Source organism: Lutra lutra, chromosome 9, assembly GCF_902655055.1.
Source record: "Lutra lutra chromosome 9, mLutLut1.2, whole genome shotgun sequence".
NCBI lineage: Eukaryota > Metazoa > Chordata > Mammalia > Carnivora > Mustelidae > Lutra > Lutra lutra.
This window is the reverse complement of record NC_062286.1, coordinates 52,013,158-52,027,947: the sequence shown is the minus strand read 5'-3', so window position 1 is coordinate 52,027,947 and position 14,790 is coordinate 52,013,158. Positions and strand designations below refer to the sequence as shown.

The 14,790-nt window shown below is 38.9% G+C and overlaps 1 protein-coding gene and 1 long non-coding RNA gene across 3 annotated transcripts in view; one reads left to right on the top strand and one right to left on the bottom strand.

Annotated features, from left to right (window-relative positions):
• EXOC6B (exocyst complex component 6B) overlaps positions 1-14,790 on the bottom strand; it is a 715,681-nt gene that overhangs the window by 183,881 nt on the left and 517,010 nt on the right. For both annotated transcript variants that reach the window (XM_047743996.1, XM_047743997.1), the window contains exon 19: positions 10,032-10,173. In XM_047743996.1, coding sequence (XP_047599952.1) covers positions 10,032-10,173 — 142 coding nt within the window. The remainder of the gene's footprint in view (positions 1-10,031; positions 10,174-14,790) is intronic.
• LOC125108332 (uncharacterized) overlaps positions 1-14,790 on the top strand; it is a 52,329-nt gene that overhangs the window by 9,601 nt on the left and 27,938 nt on the right. Inside the window, exon 2 of the long non-coding RNA XR_007129875.1 lies at positions 467-566. This is a non-coding gene — a long non-coding RNA (uncharacterized LOC125108332). The remainder of the gene's footprint in view (positions 1-466; positions 567-14,790) is intronic.

Here is a 14,790-nt window from a genome sequence, read left to right as displayed (position 1 = left end):
CCCCGCAGTCTGCTCTGCTATAGTCCATCCCTCCCTGAATCTCGCCCTGTGACTCGGATCTAAACACAACCTGGGCTCAAAGAGTGCTATGCAAAATAAAAGTAAAGAAGAAAGAAATTATATCAGGAAGGAAATGTAAATAAGAGTTTCCTCGGGACTCTCAGAAGAAATAGGGAAAACGGTAGGGATATGCATTTTGCAGTACTTATTCAAGGACGACTAAACATCATCTTGATTGACGAATTAATTACTATAGGGCATCTCCCTGGAGAGGCGTGATTGAATGTACGAGCTAGCAGTTATTTTAACAGTTTGTTTGGTGGGCTGATGCAGACTGAGGTTTAGCACTGGCTTAGATGTTATAAGGGCCAGAACTCCCTTCGCATAATATAAACTTCAAAGGCTGCAAAAGAAGAATGATACAGTGTGGGTGTGTCCCATATGCTTCCCTTATGTTTCTCACTAGGTCCTGAAGACTCTGTTCTCTCTCCCTCGCCTCAAGAAGACATAGGTAAAGAAATGCCTGGAGCCCTCTCTAAGATAGACTCCCGTGTGAGTGACCAAAGGTAGGTAATTTACATGGAAAGGGAGTCAAGGGTGGGTGGGCTCAAACAGTGCAGAAAATCAAAAGAAGTGAGTGCATTTATCCCAACTGGCAGTTGTTCGGGCCGGGCATTTAAGGTTCACAGAGATCACTTTATGAAGATTCTTTAGTTCTGAAACCCCAGTGGCAAAATCATAAGCAAGCCTATTAAGGTTAGCCTGATTAACCTTAGCTAGAACACACCCAAGTCTGTATCACGAGGGGACTCAAAGCCATTTATTTTAGTGAATATATACAGAGATATTGAAATGTTAAAACTTCTTAGGAACTCTTGGATCTTTTGAGCTATAACTAATTCTTTAGGGATTCAGAAAGCTATCTGATCTTTCAGTGAGAGTGGAGACTTAGGGAGAGTAAGTGACCAATGGTGTTCTGCCATTATGTTCTATCATAGTAGGCTTAGTGAGATCATAGATCTACTTTGAAGTTGTTTGCCAGAATCCTGAGTTTCAGCAGATTCTCCACATTGGTTTCCTGACCTGTAAAGTGAGGGTTATTATAAGAATGGTGAAATGGAAGACTTTGGAGCCCTTCCCAAAACAGTAAACCAAGGCCAGATTAACTTGATTATTAAAGAACTGAATTTTAGGCAAGGTGCACTCTCTCTTACTTTCTTGTTCAAGGGCCCAGTTTATTCTGTGAAAAAGACTGATGGGTCCTGGGAAATGGATTCCTCTAAATTTTAAAAGAAATGCAACCAAACGTGCCCTGGATTTGGCTTAATTATATTATACTTTCAATATACTGATCTTTTGAATAATTTAGGGACCTGAGTAGGTAACTAAAAACTGAAAACATTTAACATTATGAACCATATCATAGTGGAAGAAAGAAAGAAAATAAGAAAAACACATTAAAGGATATGGATAAAGAAATGATTAATGTAATAAAATTCCCAGGGCTGTTTGCAAATGATTTTATACATAATATCTCATTTCACTTCCTAACAATACTGTGAGACAGAGCAGAGATTAGTACTTCTAGTTTATTAATGGACTTAGGGAGGTTAAATGAGGTGATTCATTCATTTTCATGGAGCTCCCAACTTATCTCTATCATATATCTCTATACTGTAGCAGCCTTGTTACTGGTCTTGATGGCTCCTGATAAATGCAGAGTCCCTTTTAAAAATACGAATGTAGGGGCGCCTGGGTGGCTCAGTGGGTTAAGCCGCTGCCTTCGGCTCAGGTCATGATCTCAGGGTCCTGGGATCGAGTCCCGCAACGGGCTCTCTGCTCGGCAGGGAGCCTGCTTCCCTCTCTCTCTCTCTCTCTGCCTGCCTCTCTGTCTACTTGTGATCTCTCTCTGTCAAATCAATAAGTAAAATCTTTAAAAAAAAATACGAATGTAGGGGTGCCTGGGTGGCCCCATTGGTTAAGTGTCTGCCTTCAGTTCAGGTCATGATCTCAGGGTCCTGGGATTTGGCCCCACACTGTGCTCCCAGCTCAGCTGAAAGTCTGCTTTTCCCTCTCTTCCCCAATTGTGCACTCTCTTGCTATCCATCTCTCTCTCTCAAATAAATACATAAAATCTTAGAAAAAAAAGAATTTGACAAAGTATTCTAAAATTATGAAAAAGAACATAAGAATGGACAGAATAGGAGAGAGTAGAGTCTAACTCTATAAAGGGGGGGAAAAAAAGGAATGGCTAAGACAAAAAAAAAAAAAAAAAAGCCCAAAACATTCTTGAAAAACAGAACTGTAATGAAAAGGACTTGTACCCTAGATATTTAAATGTTTTAATGAAATTGTGATTACTATATAAGCATAAAGAAGGCAGTTCACAAAATGAAGTCTAAAATAAAATCTATCTATACATTTATAAAGACTCAGAATATGATTAAAATAGTAATTCAAGGAATGCCTGAGTGGCTCAGTCAGTTGAGTGTCTGCCTCCTGCTCTGGTCATGATCCCAGAATATTGGGATCGAGTTCCACATTGGGCTCCTTGCTCGGTGGGGAGTCTGCTTCTCCCTCTGCCTCCTGCTCCCCCTGCTTGTGTGTGCTCTCTCTCTTTCTGAGAACTATTTAGTATTTTAGTATAGTAACTAGTATAGTAACTAGTATAGTAACTAGTATAGTATAGTAACTATTTAGTATTTTAATAAAATTAAAAAAAAAAATAAGCAAATTGAACCAAATCACTCTCCTATTTAAAAACCATTGTTTCCTGTTGTATTTCCAGCCTCCAGCATGGTACTCTGCACTGTGTAGGGGCCCCACATATATCTTTCGAATAAGCAAACAGATTATCGAACTGATGTTCTAAACAAGTAGTTCAGCTTGACTATGAAGCTAGACCTTTTTATTTAGAACGCACAAGAGAAAACCCAGGAAATTCCCAATCCAGGCACAGACTGACTAGGAAGTACATGAATGACAAACAGCCCACATTTGGCGAAGGAGGTAAAGTACGAGGCTATCAAGACTTGCTGGTATTTAAAATCCAGTCTCTTTGCCAGGTTCCAAGGCTCCCACATCCAAAAGCAAATCTAAGATGTGCAGACGTACAGAGGTGTAAGATGAAATCTATACAAAGCAGAAATACTTAGAGGTTACTGTCAACTCTGGAAGGGGGAGGAATATTTTCTTCACACCTCCTGAATTCCCAAGAGCCTCCACATTAAAGGTATTTGGTTTAGCATCTCATCAGGAAAAAGTACATAACAACATTCCTGTTAGATAATGATGCCCTAAGCATTCGTGTTGCCTGTAAACAGCTGAGCCCACTGACTGGTATCTTACAAGGGCATCAAGCTGAGAATCAGAAAATCATTGGTTCTGGACCAGACATTTCAGGACAACCGCAGCAGTTTCACAGACAGTTACTGGAAACGAAAATGAATTTCTTACACCAAATAAAAGGGCATCTCCAAACCTCCCTGATTTATAAACCGCAGACAAACATCCGAGTGGCCCGCACAAGACCTTGGGGATATTAATCAGTGGCCATGCCGCTTCCCCTGCTCATGAGAACAGGGGAAGCTGCTACTTCATGCGTACTTAGTGCTTTATCGGCCACAAAATAAACCCTTCCATGCATTCTCTTATTTAATCCTGACCCCGTCTCTGTAGTATTAGTTACTATTATTATTCCTATTTCATAAATGGCACTGGGAGAGGTTAAATAACGGACCCACGGCCACACTAAATCTAAGTGGGGACTTGAATTCGTTTGGTTGAGCTGACCCTGAACTCAATGTTCTTCATGACTGCACCGTACTAGCTGAATTTCTCAGGCTCATAGTAATGCCTACAATTTCTCTGTGTACTTGGATCTAAGAAAATGACAGCTCAGGCCTCAGAGTCAACCACTTAAGGTACATTCGTATTCTACCTTGTCCAGAGTTTGATTTTTTGGGGGACATCTATAGTTCTTGCAAGGACTCACAGACAATAGAGAAAATACTGCAGGCACACACCACTGGGTAGAAAGATGTAAGTGTTAATTATCTTGTCATTTGGGGCTGCTTTTATACGCCTCTGTATAGTTACTTGAATCTTATGTATCATTTCTTTAAGATTTTTTATAGACCACTGAGCATCTAAAGAAAAAAAAGAATTAGGGGGATGGTATAGCAAAAGACATAGAATAGAATTCTTTCTTTTAAAATAACATAAATGTCCATGGAAAGTTTCTTGACAGACAAATTACTGACAATCAGAAGTGAAACATTAAAACTCTACATCGATGAATCTTAGTGGTTCCACAATATATGGAGAAAAAATATTCAGTGGTAATATGGTTACTGGAGGCATGGTCTCGGGCCCTACAAATGTTGGCTTCGAGTTGATCCTAAGTCTGAACAAGGCTATTACCAATATCAAACGGCTTTTTAGATACAGTACTGGCTCTCTGGAACCACTTAGGCATGGTTAACAAACTCTAGTAGGATTCCACCCTTTCATTAAGGGATCTCTCCACCTCTCAGCCTTAACTGAAAGCTAGCTCTGTGCTAAGGATACCAATTCCCCTACCGTTCTCTCAAGTAGAAGCTGCTCATTCTCCTATGTAAAATGTCCTTCAGAATCAGGCACCAGCATGGGCATCTCCCTTACTCCCCAGTGTTTCTCCTAGACCATCACTCTTCCTCAAGGCTCATATATTTTAGCCTCATCACCTCCATTCCTCTTTATCTTTTAGCTGTGACTAAATACAGTCATGTAGTCATTCCCAATCATTCATCAGACTTTGTTAAGCCAATGACGTTGTTTGGTTCACCCACTCCAAAGCCCTGTCCTTCCTTTTGTTTATATCACAATGAGGTTCTACTCTTTGTTCAAAACTTGGAAAGGGATGACTTTATACCCAATATTAAAAATCAATTTTGACTGGCCTAGCCAATCATTATGTTTTTATCCCCCTGGTAAATAACTGGTCAAGGTAGAGGCATGTAAAACAATTTGGACTAACTAAATGCAAGGAATCAGATGGATGATTTCTAGAAAAAGTTCTGTGGCTGCTAGATATTATCATTTCTGAATACAATCCCTGGAATTGTACTTACTTCTGAAAGATGAGAATGTGGTAATTTTTATTTTCTCTTTGTACTCATCTTTTTTTTCCCTAACAATTCTACAAAGAGCAGTTTCTGTTTCTGCAAAATATAAACTTTTTTAAAAGCACGAGAGGATGTTTGATTCTGGTACTGGTCATGATGTTGTAATAGGAAGGAGACTCACCTTCCCACTGGATAAAAAACAGAAAACAAGAAAAAGCCCTCAAGAATGGACAGAGCACGTGAAGGAATGGTTTTAGAAACTACATGACAGTGCAGGACTGTGATCTCAGAAAGAAGGAAAATCAATCAGGTAAGCATACCTAGAGGCAGTTTCCAGGCTGTGATGCAAAGCGGGCATAGGGAGGGAATCCAAGCAAAACATGGCCATCTGAGTTGAAGTCACAGACTATAGTCCAGAATGTCAAGGCAACTAGTATTTTCTGGCCAAATCCCAGAATGGTGGAAGTTACAAATGAGAGGACTCAGGAAAATTGCAGAAGGGTCCCACTGAATACTTGGCTGAGTACTAGTCTGGGCATGTATGAGAAGATACTACCCAAGACTGGGGAAAGAGTCACCAGAAATAAACATGTTGAATAATTTACAGAGCTTTTACAGAGATGGGCATATTTTGTATTCCCACCAGCCAGAACTGAAAGGTCTCCAGATACCTGGGACATCAGGTAGAATCCTTTGAAAAGCGTTGCTTTAGATTTGGGGTTGTTAAGACCTACAGAAAAAGTGGCTCTGGACCCGATGTAAACATAAACACAAGCTTTGAAAGATTCCAACCAATCCCACAAAATGTAAATACAGGTCACAACACAATCTAACACTATTTAAAGGAATATAACAAAATACAGCACCAAGAACATCAAATTTAAAATGTCAGGCCATCAGAGTTTCCCCGGGTGGCTTCCCCATAGAAACCGATTTGGGGCTCCTTAAATCGTTGAGGCCTTAAGGCAGTTGGACTTCTTAGGCAGCAGCTAACTAACGGGATGGTGGCAGCAATGCCTTTGATGACTGAGCCATCTAAGTCACCAAGGCCACTTCTGCCACATTCTGTTGGTTATAATCAAGTCACAAACTTGTCCAGATTCAAGAAAAGGGTAGTTAAATGTCCTGTCTTAATAAGGTCATATGAAGGTTCTAGATAGAGATGTGTCTATTGCTTTAGACCTCTTTGAACAATGTCATCTGCCTCATAGATCTGAGTTAGCCTCTAGTATTGCCCTTCAACTGGAAAAACTACCTTTTAAATGACTTGTAGTACAAACTTGGGAAGCAAATTTTCTTAACTTCTCTTCATTTGAAAATGTCTTTATCTTGACTTGTGAAGGGTATGTTTTACAAAACAGAGTTTTAGGTTCACAGACCTTTTCTGTTTTTCTTTCCTTTCCTTTCTTTCCTTTGAGGACACTCTATTGCCTTCTGGTTGTACTGATTCTGATAAGCAGCAGTCATTTTTATCATTGCCTTTCATTATGTCTTTTCTTCTTGGGATGCTTTTAAAAAAGACTTTCTCTTTTATTTATTTTTATTTATTTATTTACTTTTTAGCAATCTGACTGTAATGTACTTCAGTGTGGCTCTGTGTTTATCCTGCTTAAGATTCGTTGAGCTTTTTGAATCAATGGGTTAATGCTTTTTATGAAAGGTGGAAAAAAATTCAGCTATAGTTTATATTGAATATATCCACAGGCAGATTTTTAAAGGCCCTGTCTGCTGTTTTCAACATTTCTGTCATCAGTGGGTCTATTTCTATTGCCTGTCCTTTCTTCTTATGGGTCACATTTTCCTTTCTCTTTGCATGCCAAATCTTAACTTCTTGCTGTAAAATTGTTGAGGTTATGTGGTTAAGAGTCTGAAATTTTGTGTATGTTCTTCTTCCTTCAAAGACAGTTGAGTTTGGTTTTGGCAGGCAGTTATTTTGTCGGCAGATGACCTTTATCTTAAGTATCATTATTAGGCTTTGTTAGGGTGGATCAAGATTGGCTCTTACTCAAGAGCTTCAGTACTCTTAAGGCCTAACTTTCTAGGGTCTTACTGAATGTACAAGATGATTAGCTGGTCTTCAACTTTGGTTGGTCAGAATTCCAATGTCTGGCATTCCTACTCAGGTCACAGATCCTCAGTGGCTATACTCTGCCGGGCCTCACAGGATTTTACCCTCTGCAAATAGCAACTCAGTTTTTGACCAAAGACTCATGGGCTCTCCAATGCAGACTTTTAGAGTTAAACAATTCTTTTCTCTCTCGTATCTTGCCCCACAAATCCCAGCTGCCTCACCAGAGCTTGGGCCAATCTCTGTTTTTTTGTTGTTGTTGTTGTTCTGTTTTGTTCTTTCTGTGTAAAACCCCAGTTTTGATTTGGGCTCTACTTTCCTGGGCACCTGTTTGGATAGTGCCCCCAGACAGAAAACGAGATTAAATGTCAAGTTTACCTTATGCATTTCCCCTTTCTAAAAGATCATAGCCTTGTGCTATCTACTGCCCAATACATGAAAAGAATTGCTCTATCCAGTTTTACAGTTGTTTATGGCAGAAAGGTAACGTTGATATTCTGTGGTGACTGAAACTGGAAGTCTCCAGTAAGTAATTAATTAAAACCAGCATTGCCAATAAACCTTCATTTCTAGCCATCAAAAATCCATTGGGGAGGGTATGTGCTATGCTGAGTGCTGTGAAGTGTGTAAACCTGGTGATTCACAGACCTGTAGCCCGGGGCGAATAATACATTTTATGTTTATAAAAAAATTTAAAAAAATTTTTAAAAATCAATCAAGGGGAAACCAATAGGCAGTAAAAATCTTAAAAATGGGGAAGAAGTTTAGCACACTTTTAGAATTTTCCACTGATTTTCTTAGAGTCAGAAAAAAAAATTCAAGTTGTCATAGAATTTCTGTTCATTTTCATTTCTCATTGATAGCACAATGAACACCAGAACACTCTCTATTTCTTCCTTCTCTTTCCTAACCAGAACTAATTTTGTGTTCAACTCCAAGGGGATGATTCACGATGAATCAACTATCCCAAAAATGATGGTCCTCTGTCACTTTGCCAGATAATCTTGTGGCCTCCCTTAAAGCTGGAGGTGACTATGTATCTGTGCCATTACCAATGAGACAGACAGGGAAGTTTGTTAGGGATCTCCTGAAAAGGTCTTAATTTTCTTAATAAAAGGAATAAGTGACATTGGCCTCTTTTTTCCTGTCTTGAATGTAAGTCTCCTCTTTTTTTTTTTTTTCCTGAGTTACAGCTGACATACAATATTATATTATAGTTTCAGTTGTACAACATAGTGATTTGACAATTATATGCATTACAAAATGATGACCACAAGTGAGCCACGATACAAAGTTATTACAGTATTGATTATATTCCCTAAGCTCTAATTTTCACCTCTGTCATGTTCTTATTTTTTAAGTAGAATTTTGTACCTCTTAATCCCCATCACATATTTTACCTATTCCCCACCCTCCCTCTGGCATTCACCAGTTGGTTTTCTGTATTTATGAGTCTATTTCTGGGGTTTTTTGTTTTATTTTTAGATTCCACATTTAAGTGAACATGTGTTATTATCTTTTTCTTTCTGACTTATTTCACTTAGCACAATACTCTCTAGGTCCATCCATGTTGTTGTGAATGGCAAGACTGTATTCTTTTTTATGGCTGAATAATATTCCATTGTAGATACATGTCACATCTTCTTTCTCCATTCATCTATCTGTGGGCACTTAGGTTGTTTCCATATTTTGGCTACTGTAAGTAATGCTGCAATCAACACAAGAGGGCATATATCTTTTCAAATTAGTGTTTCTGTTTTCTTTGGGTAAATTCTTAGAAGTGAAATTACTGGGTCAGAGGGCATTTCTGTTTTTACTTTCATTTTTTTGAAGGAATGTGAGTCTCTTCTGACTATTATGAGAAGGAATAATATGTATGAAGAGGAAAAGTCCACACCACTCTAAGTATGGCATAAGAGAGGGAACAAAAGAGCCTGGGTCCTCTAAATGCCATATAATTTCACTCATCTGTGGAATCTAAAAAACAAAACAAAAAAAATGAATAAACAAACCAAAAGCAGAATCAGACCTATAAATACGGAGAACAAACTGATGGTTGCCAGAGAAGAGCGGGTGGAAGGATGGGCAAAGAGGTGAAGGGGTGTGGAAGATACAGGCTTCCCGTTAAGGAATGAAGAAGTCATGCGAATAAAAGGCACAGCCCAGAAATAGTCAGTAATACTGTAACAGCACTGTATGGTGACAGGTGGTAGCTACACTTGTGGTGAGCATAGCATAAGGTACAGAGAAGCTGAATCACTATGTTGTACACCTGAAACTAATGTAACACTGTTTGTCAACTCTACCATAGAAAAAAAAAAAAGAGCCCAAGTCTTGATGACATCACTGAGCAACTAAATCAATATAGCAACTCATTGTCTCTAAGAAAAATAAAACCTATTTTTTTAAACCACTCTGTCTAACATTTTGTTTCTACCTACAATAGAAAAGCATCTCCAACTGATAGATGCACACACATTCGTTTTTCAGATGAAGAAGAGTTTGCATATAAGATGTAAAAATAGGTTTAAAATTAAAAAAAAAAAAAGTGGCTGGGCACTGCATTCTTCTGAAGTCTTCGGACAAATCAGGTTTTCTTTGGTGTGTATTAAATGCATGTCTGCCTTGTATCCCCCTCTAGATGGCAAACTTGTTTGTGGCCAGAGATCTATGGCCTGTGTAGGGGCCTAGGCACCTCTGGGTGCTCAAATCAGCTTACTGATGGACCATTTCTATGCGCCCTTCAAGTTGTCTCCGCCATCCAGGTGTTCAACTCCATCAGGAAGGAAGACCCCACAGACCTTTTTTTTTTCATAGAAGTGAGTACAAACAAGCAAAGGGATGGTTCTCTGTCTTACGTTCACATTCTCTGACATCCAAGTTGAACTGCTGTAGTGCTCCCAGGGTGAGCTGTCTTACTTCAGCTTCCAGCAAGAGCTGCATCAAGGATGTGGCTAAATGCTTGCAAGCTGACATACACGCCGTCTGGGCCACCTTTCCCTGGAATAACAAGAGTGTAAACCATAATGTTAATGGACTGAAATGAAATCCCAACAAAAATTATCAGAATTTATTTTTCCATTAGGGATTCCTTTAAGATTTTCTCCATCACGATATCCTTGGCATTGAAAAATCTTGGATTAATAGTGCCTGGTGGCAATCATCTTAAATATTACCTTCATCACCATGAGTAATATAGCTATAACATTAAACTAAGATTTATAAAGCCCAGCTATTTATTCAAGAAGCACTTTTCCCCCCAAATCAACAATAGATAAGCAATATTCAAAATCCTAATTAGATGAAAAAGGAATTTTTCTGTAGAGAATAAATTTCAGAAAGTCCCTTCCAAAATTACTATGATTCTAAAGATTTATTTATTTATTTATTTGAGAGAGAAAGAGAGAGAACAAGATGGGAGAGATGCAGAGGGAGAGGGAGAAGCTGACTCCCCGCTGAGCAGGGAGCCAGATGTGGGGCTCGATCCCAGGACTACAGGATCATGATCTGAGCCGAAGGCACACATTTAACCGACTGAGCCACCTAAGCAATCCTGAAATTACTATAATTCTTAAGAAACAAATGTAAACATCATCCCCTAAGTTATCTAGAAACCAGAGTGCTTACGGCTTTATGATTTAACACACAAAAAATTAAAAGAACAATTAAAATTTCCAGAAAATAAAAAATTAAAAGGATGAATTTTGTTTCTTTAAAAAATGAATGCTGAGGGGTGCCTGGCTGGCTCAGTTGGTGGAGCATGTGACTCTTGACCTCAGGGTTGTGAGTTCAAGCCCCATGTTGGGTGTAGAGATTACTTAAAAAAAATAAAATAAAATCTTAACAACAAAAAAAGTGTTCTTCAACTATATGGTTCTGTTTGTATGTTCTGAAGATCCCCACTCTGGATGATTTAAGACAACAAATGGAAATACTTAAGTTAGGGAGTACTACACAGGCCAACTGAGAAAGAAGTTACATTATAAACAAAATCCACATTAAATGGTTTGCATTCAGTTAAACCCACTGGAGACTGGGAACCAAGAGCACATGAAGGAGAGCCAGAAATTTCACCAGTTACAGGCTCTGGGAGAACAATCAAGAGAGGGCACATCAAAGATGTGAGAATCCTTGTCTGTGGCTTTTGAACAGTGAGAGCGGGAGTGGAGTGAAGCAATGAGGATAAGACTAAAGCAGATGCCTAGAGACAGCAGAGCAGATCAGAAGCCAGAAAAAGGGGTAAGAAACTACCTCTTGGGCATTACCATACGCCCAAGATATGCTACAGTTAAGCAGCTGACATCTTATGCTATTTCATTTCATTCTCAGAATCACCGCAAGAAGTGGGTATTCTTTCTTCTTGTAGATGAATACACTAAGACTTTCTGGGAAGTTCAGAAATTTAGACAAACTAATACAGCTCTTTGGTATTTTGACCCAGTCCTAAATCTGTATCTTTCCACTACACCATCACCTATAAGGCAGTAGTAATTCTTACACTGTCTTACAATGAACCATGGAGCAAAACCTGGTCCAGATGATAACAGGGTTTATGGGTTATCCAAGGCATAGACTAGGCCCACACAGGTACAAGAGTGGCAGTTCAGGGGCCAACTCCTCAAATTCTGAGTATTGGCTGTGGTTTTCTTTTTAATGTGTAACCCAACATAATTATCTAGGCCAAGACAGATACTTAAAGAACCTGACAAGCTGAACATAGAGATGCTGTGAAAATCAAAGAGCTAAAAGCCCAGTGAAACTAGAGGCTGAAGAAGATAGCATTTGAAAGGCTTGTTTCAGTGGCCAAAACAGATTGCCAAGGAGAAGCAAAACTGGACTGGTAAAATGAAAAGATAGCTTAAGAGTCAGAAAGTTCCAATTTTTATTCACCACCATTTACTGGCTGTGCAATTTGGGATAAGTTAGTTGATCCTCCTGAATCATTATTCATCTCAAAATAGTAAAGGGCTTATTAACCTTAACATATTAACATGAAACACAGACTTGGCTTTCAAGTCCCAATCAATATATATCAATCAATAAGGCCAAATGCACTTATACATGACCACATGTTATACTACTCTTAATATACTGTTATTTAACTGCGCTCCAATTACGTTTCACCTTACTTCCCCTCAAGCTAAATATTTATTTCCAAACAAAATGATAATTGCAGAAATACATGTTTTCATTGTTAAATATTTTGCTAAATCAAGAAAGCATTTTGGAACTTTGCTAATTCACAGTTCGTTATCCATTCCCCCTTTCACTTCCGGTTTCCATTACCTCCGCGGTGTCCATAGGTTTTCTAAGAACGGATAAACACAGACTCAGGCAATAACAACCAACACACTATGCAATAAAGATTGGTGGTTTCACCCTATTCTTTAAGTAATCTTATTATGAAGTGGATGCTAAGAACATACAGCCAAAATCTCTAGAACAGGATAAGAATTTAGGACTTAAGAAAACCTAAACTTAAGAAAAGTCCCATAAAACTCCCTTTTGGATACCTCTAAGAAGAGTTTCAAATCAGTCTCATCACATCTAGGCTGTATCTTATGAAGCTGTAAGAGTGCCAATGTACAATGCACAAAAATAAAGATGGAATACAACACAAGATGAAAAATGAGCTAAGAATTATCACCATATTTTTTTTTAAAGATTTTATTTATTTATTTGACAGAGAGATCACAAGCAGGCAGAGAGGCAGGCAGAGAGTGGGGAGGAAGCAGGCTCCCTGCTGAGCAGAGAGCCTGATGCGGGGCTGGATCCCAGGACTCTGAGATCATGACCTGAGCCGAAGGCAGCGGCTTAACCCACTGAGCACCCAGGCGCCCCGAATTATCACCATATTTTGAACATACGAGGAACCTGGGATGCAGGGAGATTTTGAGTCACAAGGTCTTATAGGTAGCTCAATCGGCAACATCATGTTGCCTCTCAATGCATCTATACTATTAATATACTCCAAGACAATCAGTAAATAACACCTAAATGAACTGAAAGTCCACTACCAAAGCACTTAAATAGTTCACACTAGTTTTCAATCCAGTTACAATTACTTTTTTTTTTTTTTTTAAGTTTGGGAAAGGGAGAGGAGTCAACCAAAGAGAAAACTCATGATGTTAATTCAATGTCAGGCTTATGACCATAGCAAGAACCATCGCTGGGCATGAATCAAGACCCATGAAAATACTTTTTCGATTTTTACCATGTAGCTCTTTGGTAACCAAATCAACTCACTTACTTCAAAAACATATCCAGATTCATATTCTCTAATTCAAATTATCTTTTCTATCTCCTATTCTATTTACCGTCTTCCTTGTATCATAATACTTCACACAGGGTGCTATACTGCATTATCATATCACATATGCACATTTGCTCAAAAAGCATAGGGTTTGCAAGGAAAGAAACTATGGCACCCAAACTGTGCAAAGTAGGTATGCACAATACCTAACTTTGTATCTCATAAGTATCTGATTTTCTTTACAAAAAGGGAGGAGATATCCACTGTTTCTGACACAAAGACACAACTAAACTCAATTAAAACAAATGTATAAGAGGGGCACCTGGGTGGCTCAGTAGGTTAAGAGTCTGCCGTAGGCTCAGGTCATGATCCCAGCATCCAGCTCCCTGCTCAGTGGGGAGTCTGCTTCTCCCTCTCCCTCTGCTGCTTTCCCCATTTCTGCTTTCTCTCCCTCTCATTCAACTAAATAAACAAAATCTTTTAAAAAACCACAAATGTACAGAAATCCTCCAGATTCCGTCAAAGTCCTACAGAAAGCTTAGTACTCATCACTTTCAATTACGATGTACTTCGATGACACACTAAGTGCAATTCATTGTACACAAGTGAACAGAGGTGAAAAGCTTAGGGAAAGCATCACCATCATCAACCAAATATCTCTATCACTGTCACCAGAGCAGCTGCCTCGATTTATTGAGCACTATGTTCCAAAGTTTTGAAAGTACTCTCATATAATTCTCATAAGAACCCCATGAGGTATTTAATCCTCGATTTATAGATATGAGGAGAGAGGAGTTAAGCTACTGACTGTATCTTGTAACTGGTGGATCTAGGATATGAATCCTGTTGGACTTCAAAGACTTAACAATCATTTGATCCTGCTTCCCAGGAAAGGGACTTTGGTAGTTGCTCCATGTTTCTCTTGCTCTGTGACATGGGATAAGGGAATGAAGAAGACAAGAAGATACAAAGCATACAAAGGCCAGGATACTGAGTGAAAAGTTTTTTCTCCTTTCCCCATCAAAAGAAAGCTGAATTCACAGTAGAAACTGAGAATGGACTCCAACCACAGCTCTCTGTCAACCTACTGGGATCAAACCCTGAGTCCAAGATCACCAAGGATCTTGTCTTACTCACTGCAAATGGCCAAAGCCAAATTCCTCCTTCTCTGGATAATTTTAGCAAGTTTCAAAGTAAGACAAAAGCTGAGTGCCAGGAACTATGCTGTGAAAGAGAGCTGTCCTTTCACACCAACTTTTGCTTCTGCTTCCTGAATAACACTCCCTTGCTCACATTTTGGTTTGTCAAATTTTTCTTTCTCAAGTTATTTAATGAATTATTTCACTGTGAAACACAGAAAAGTT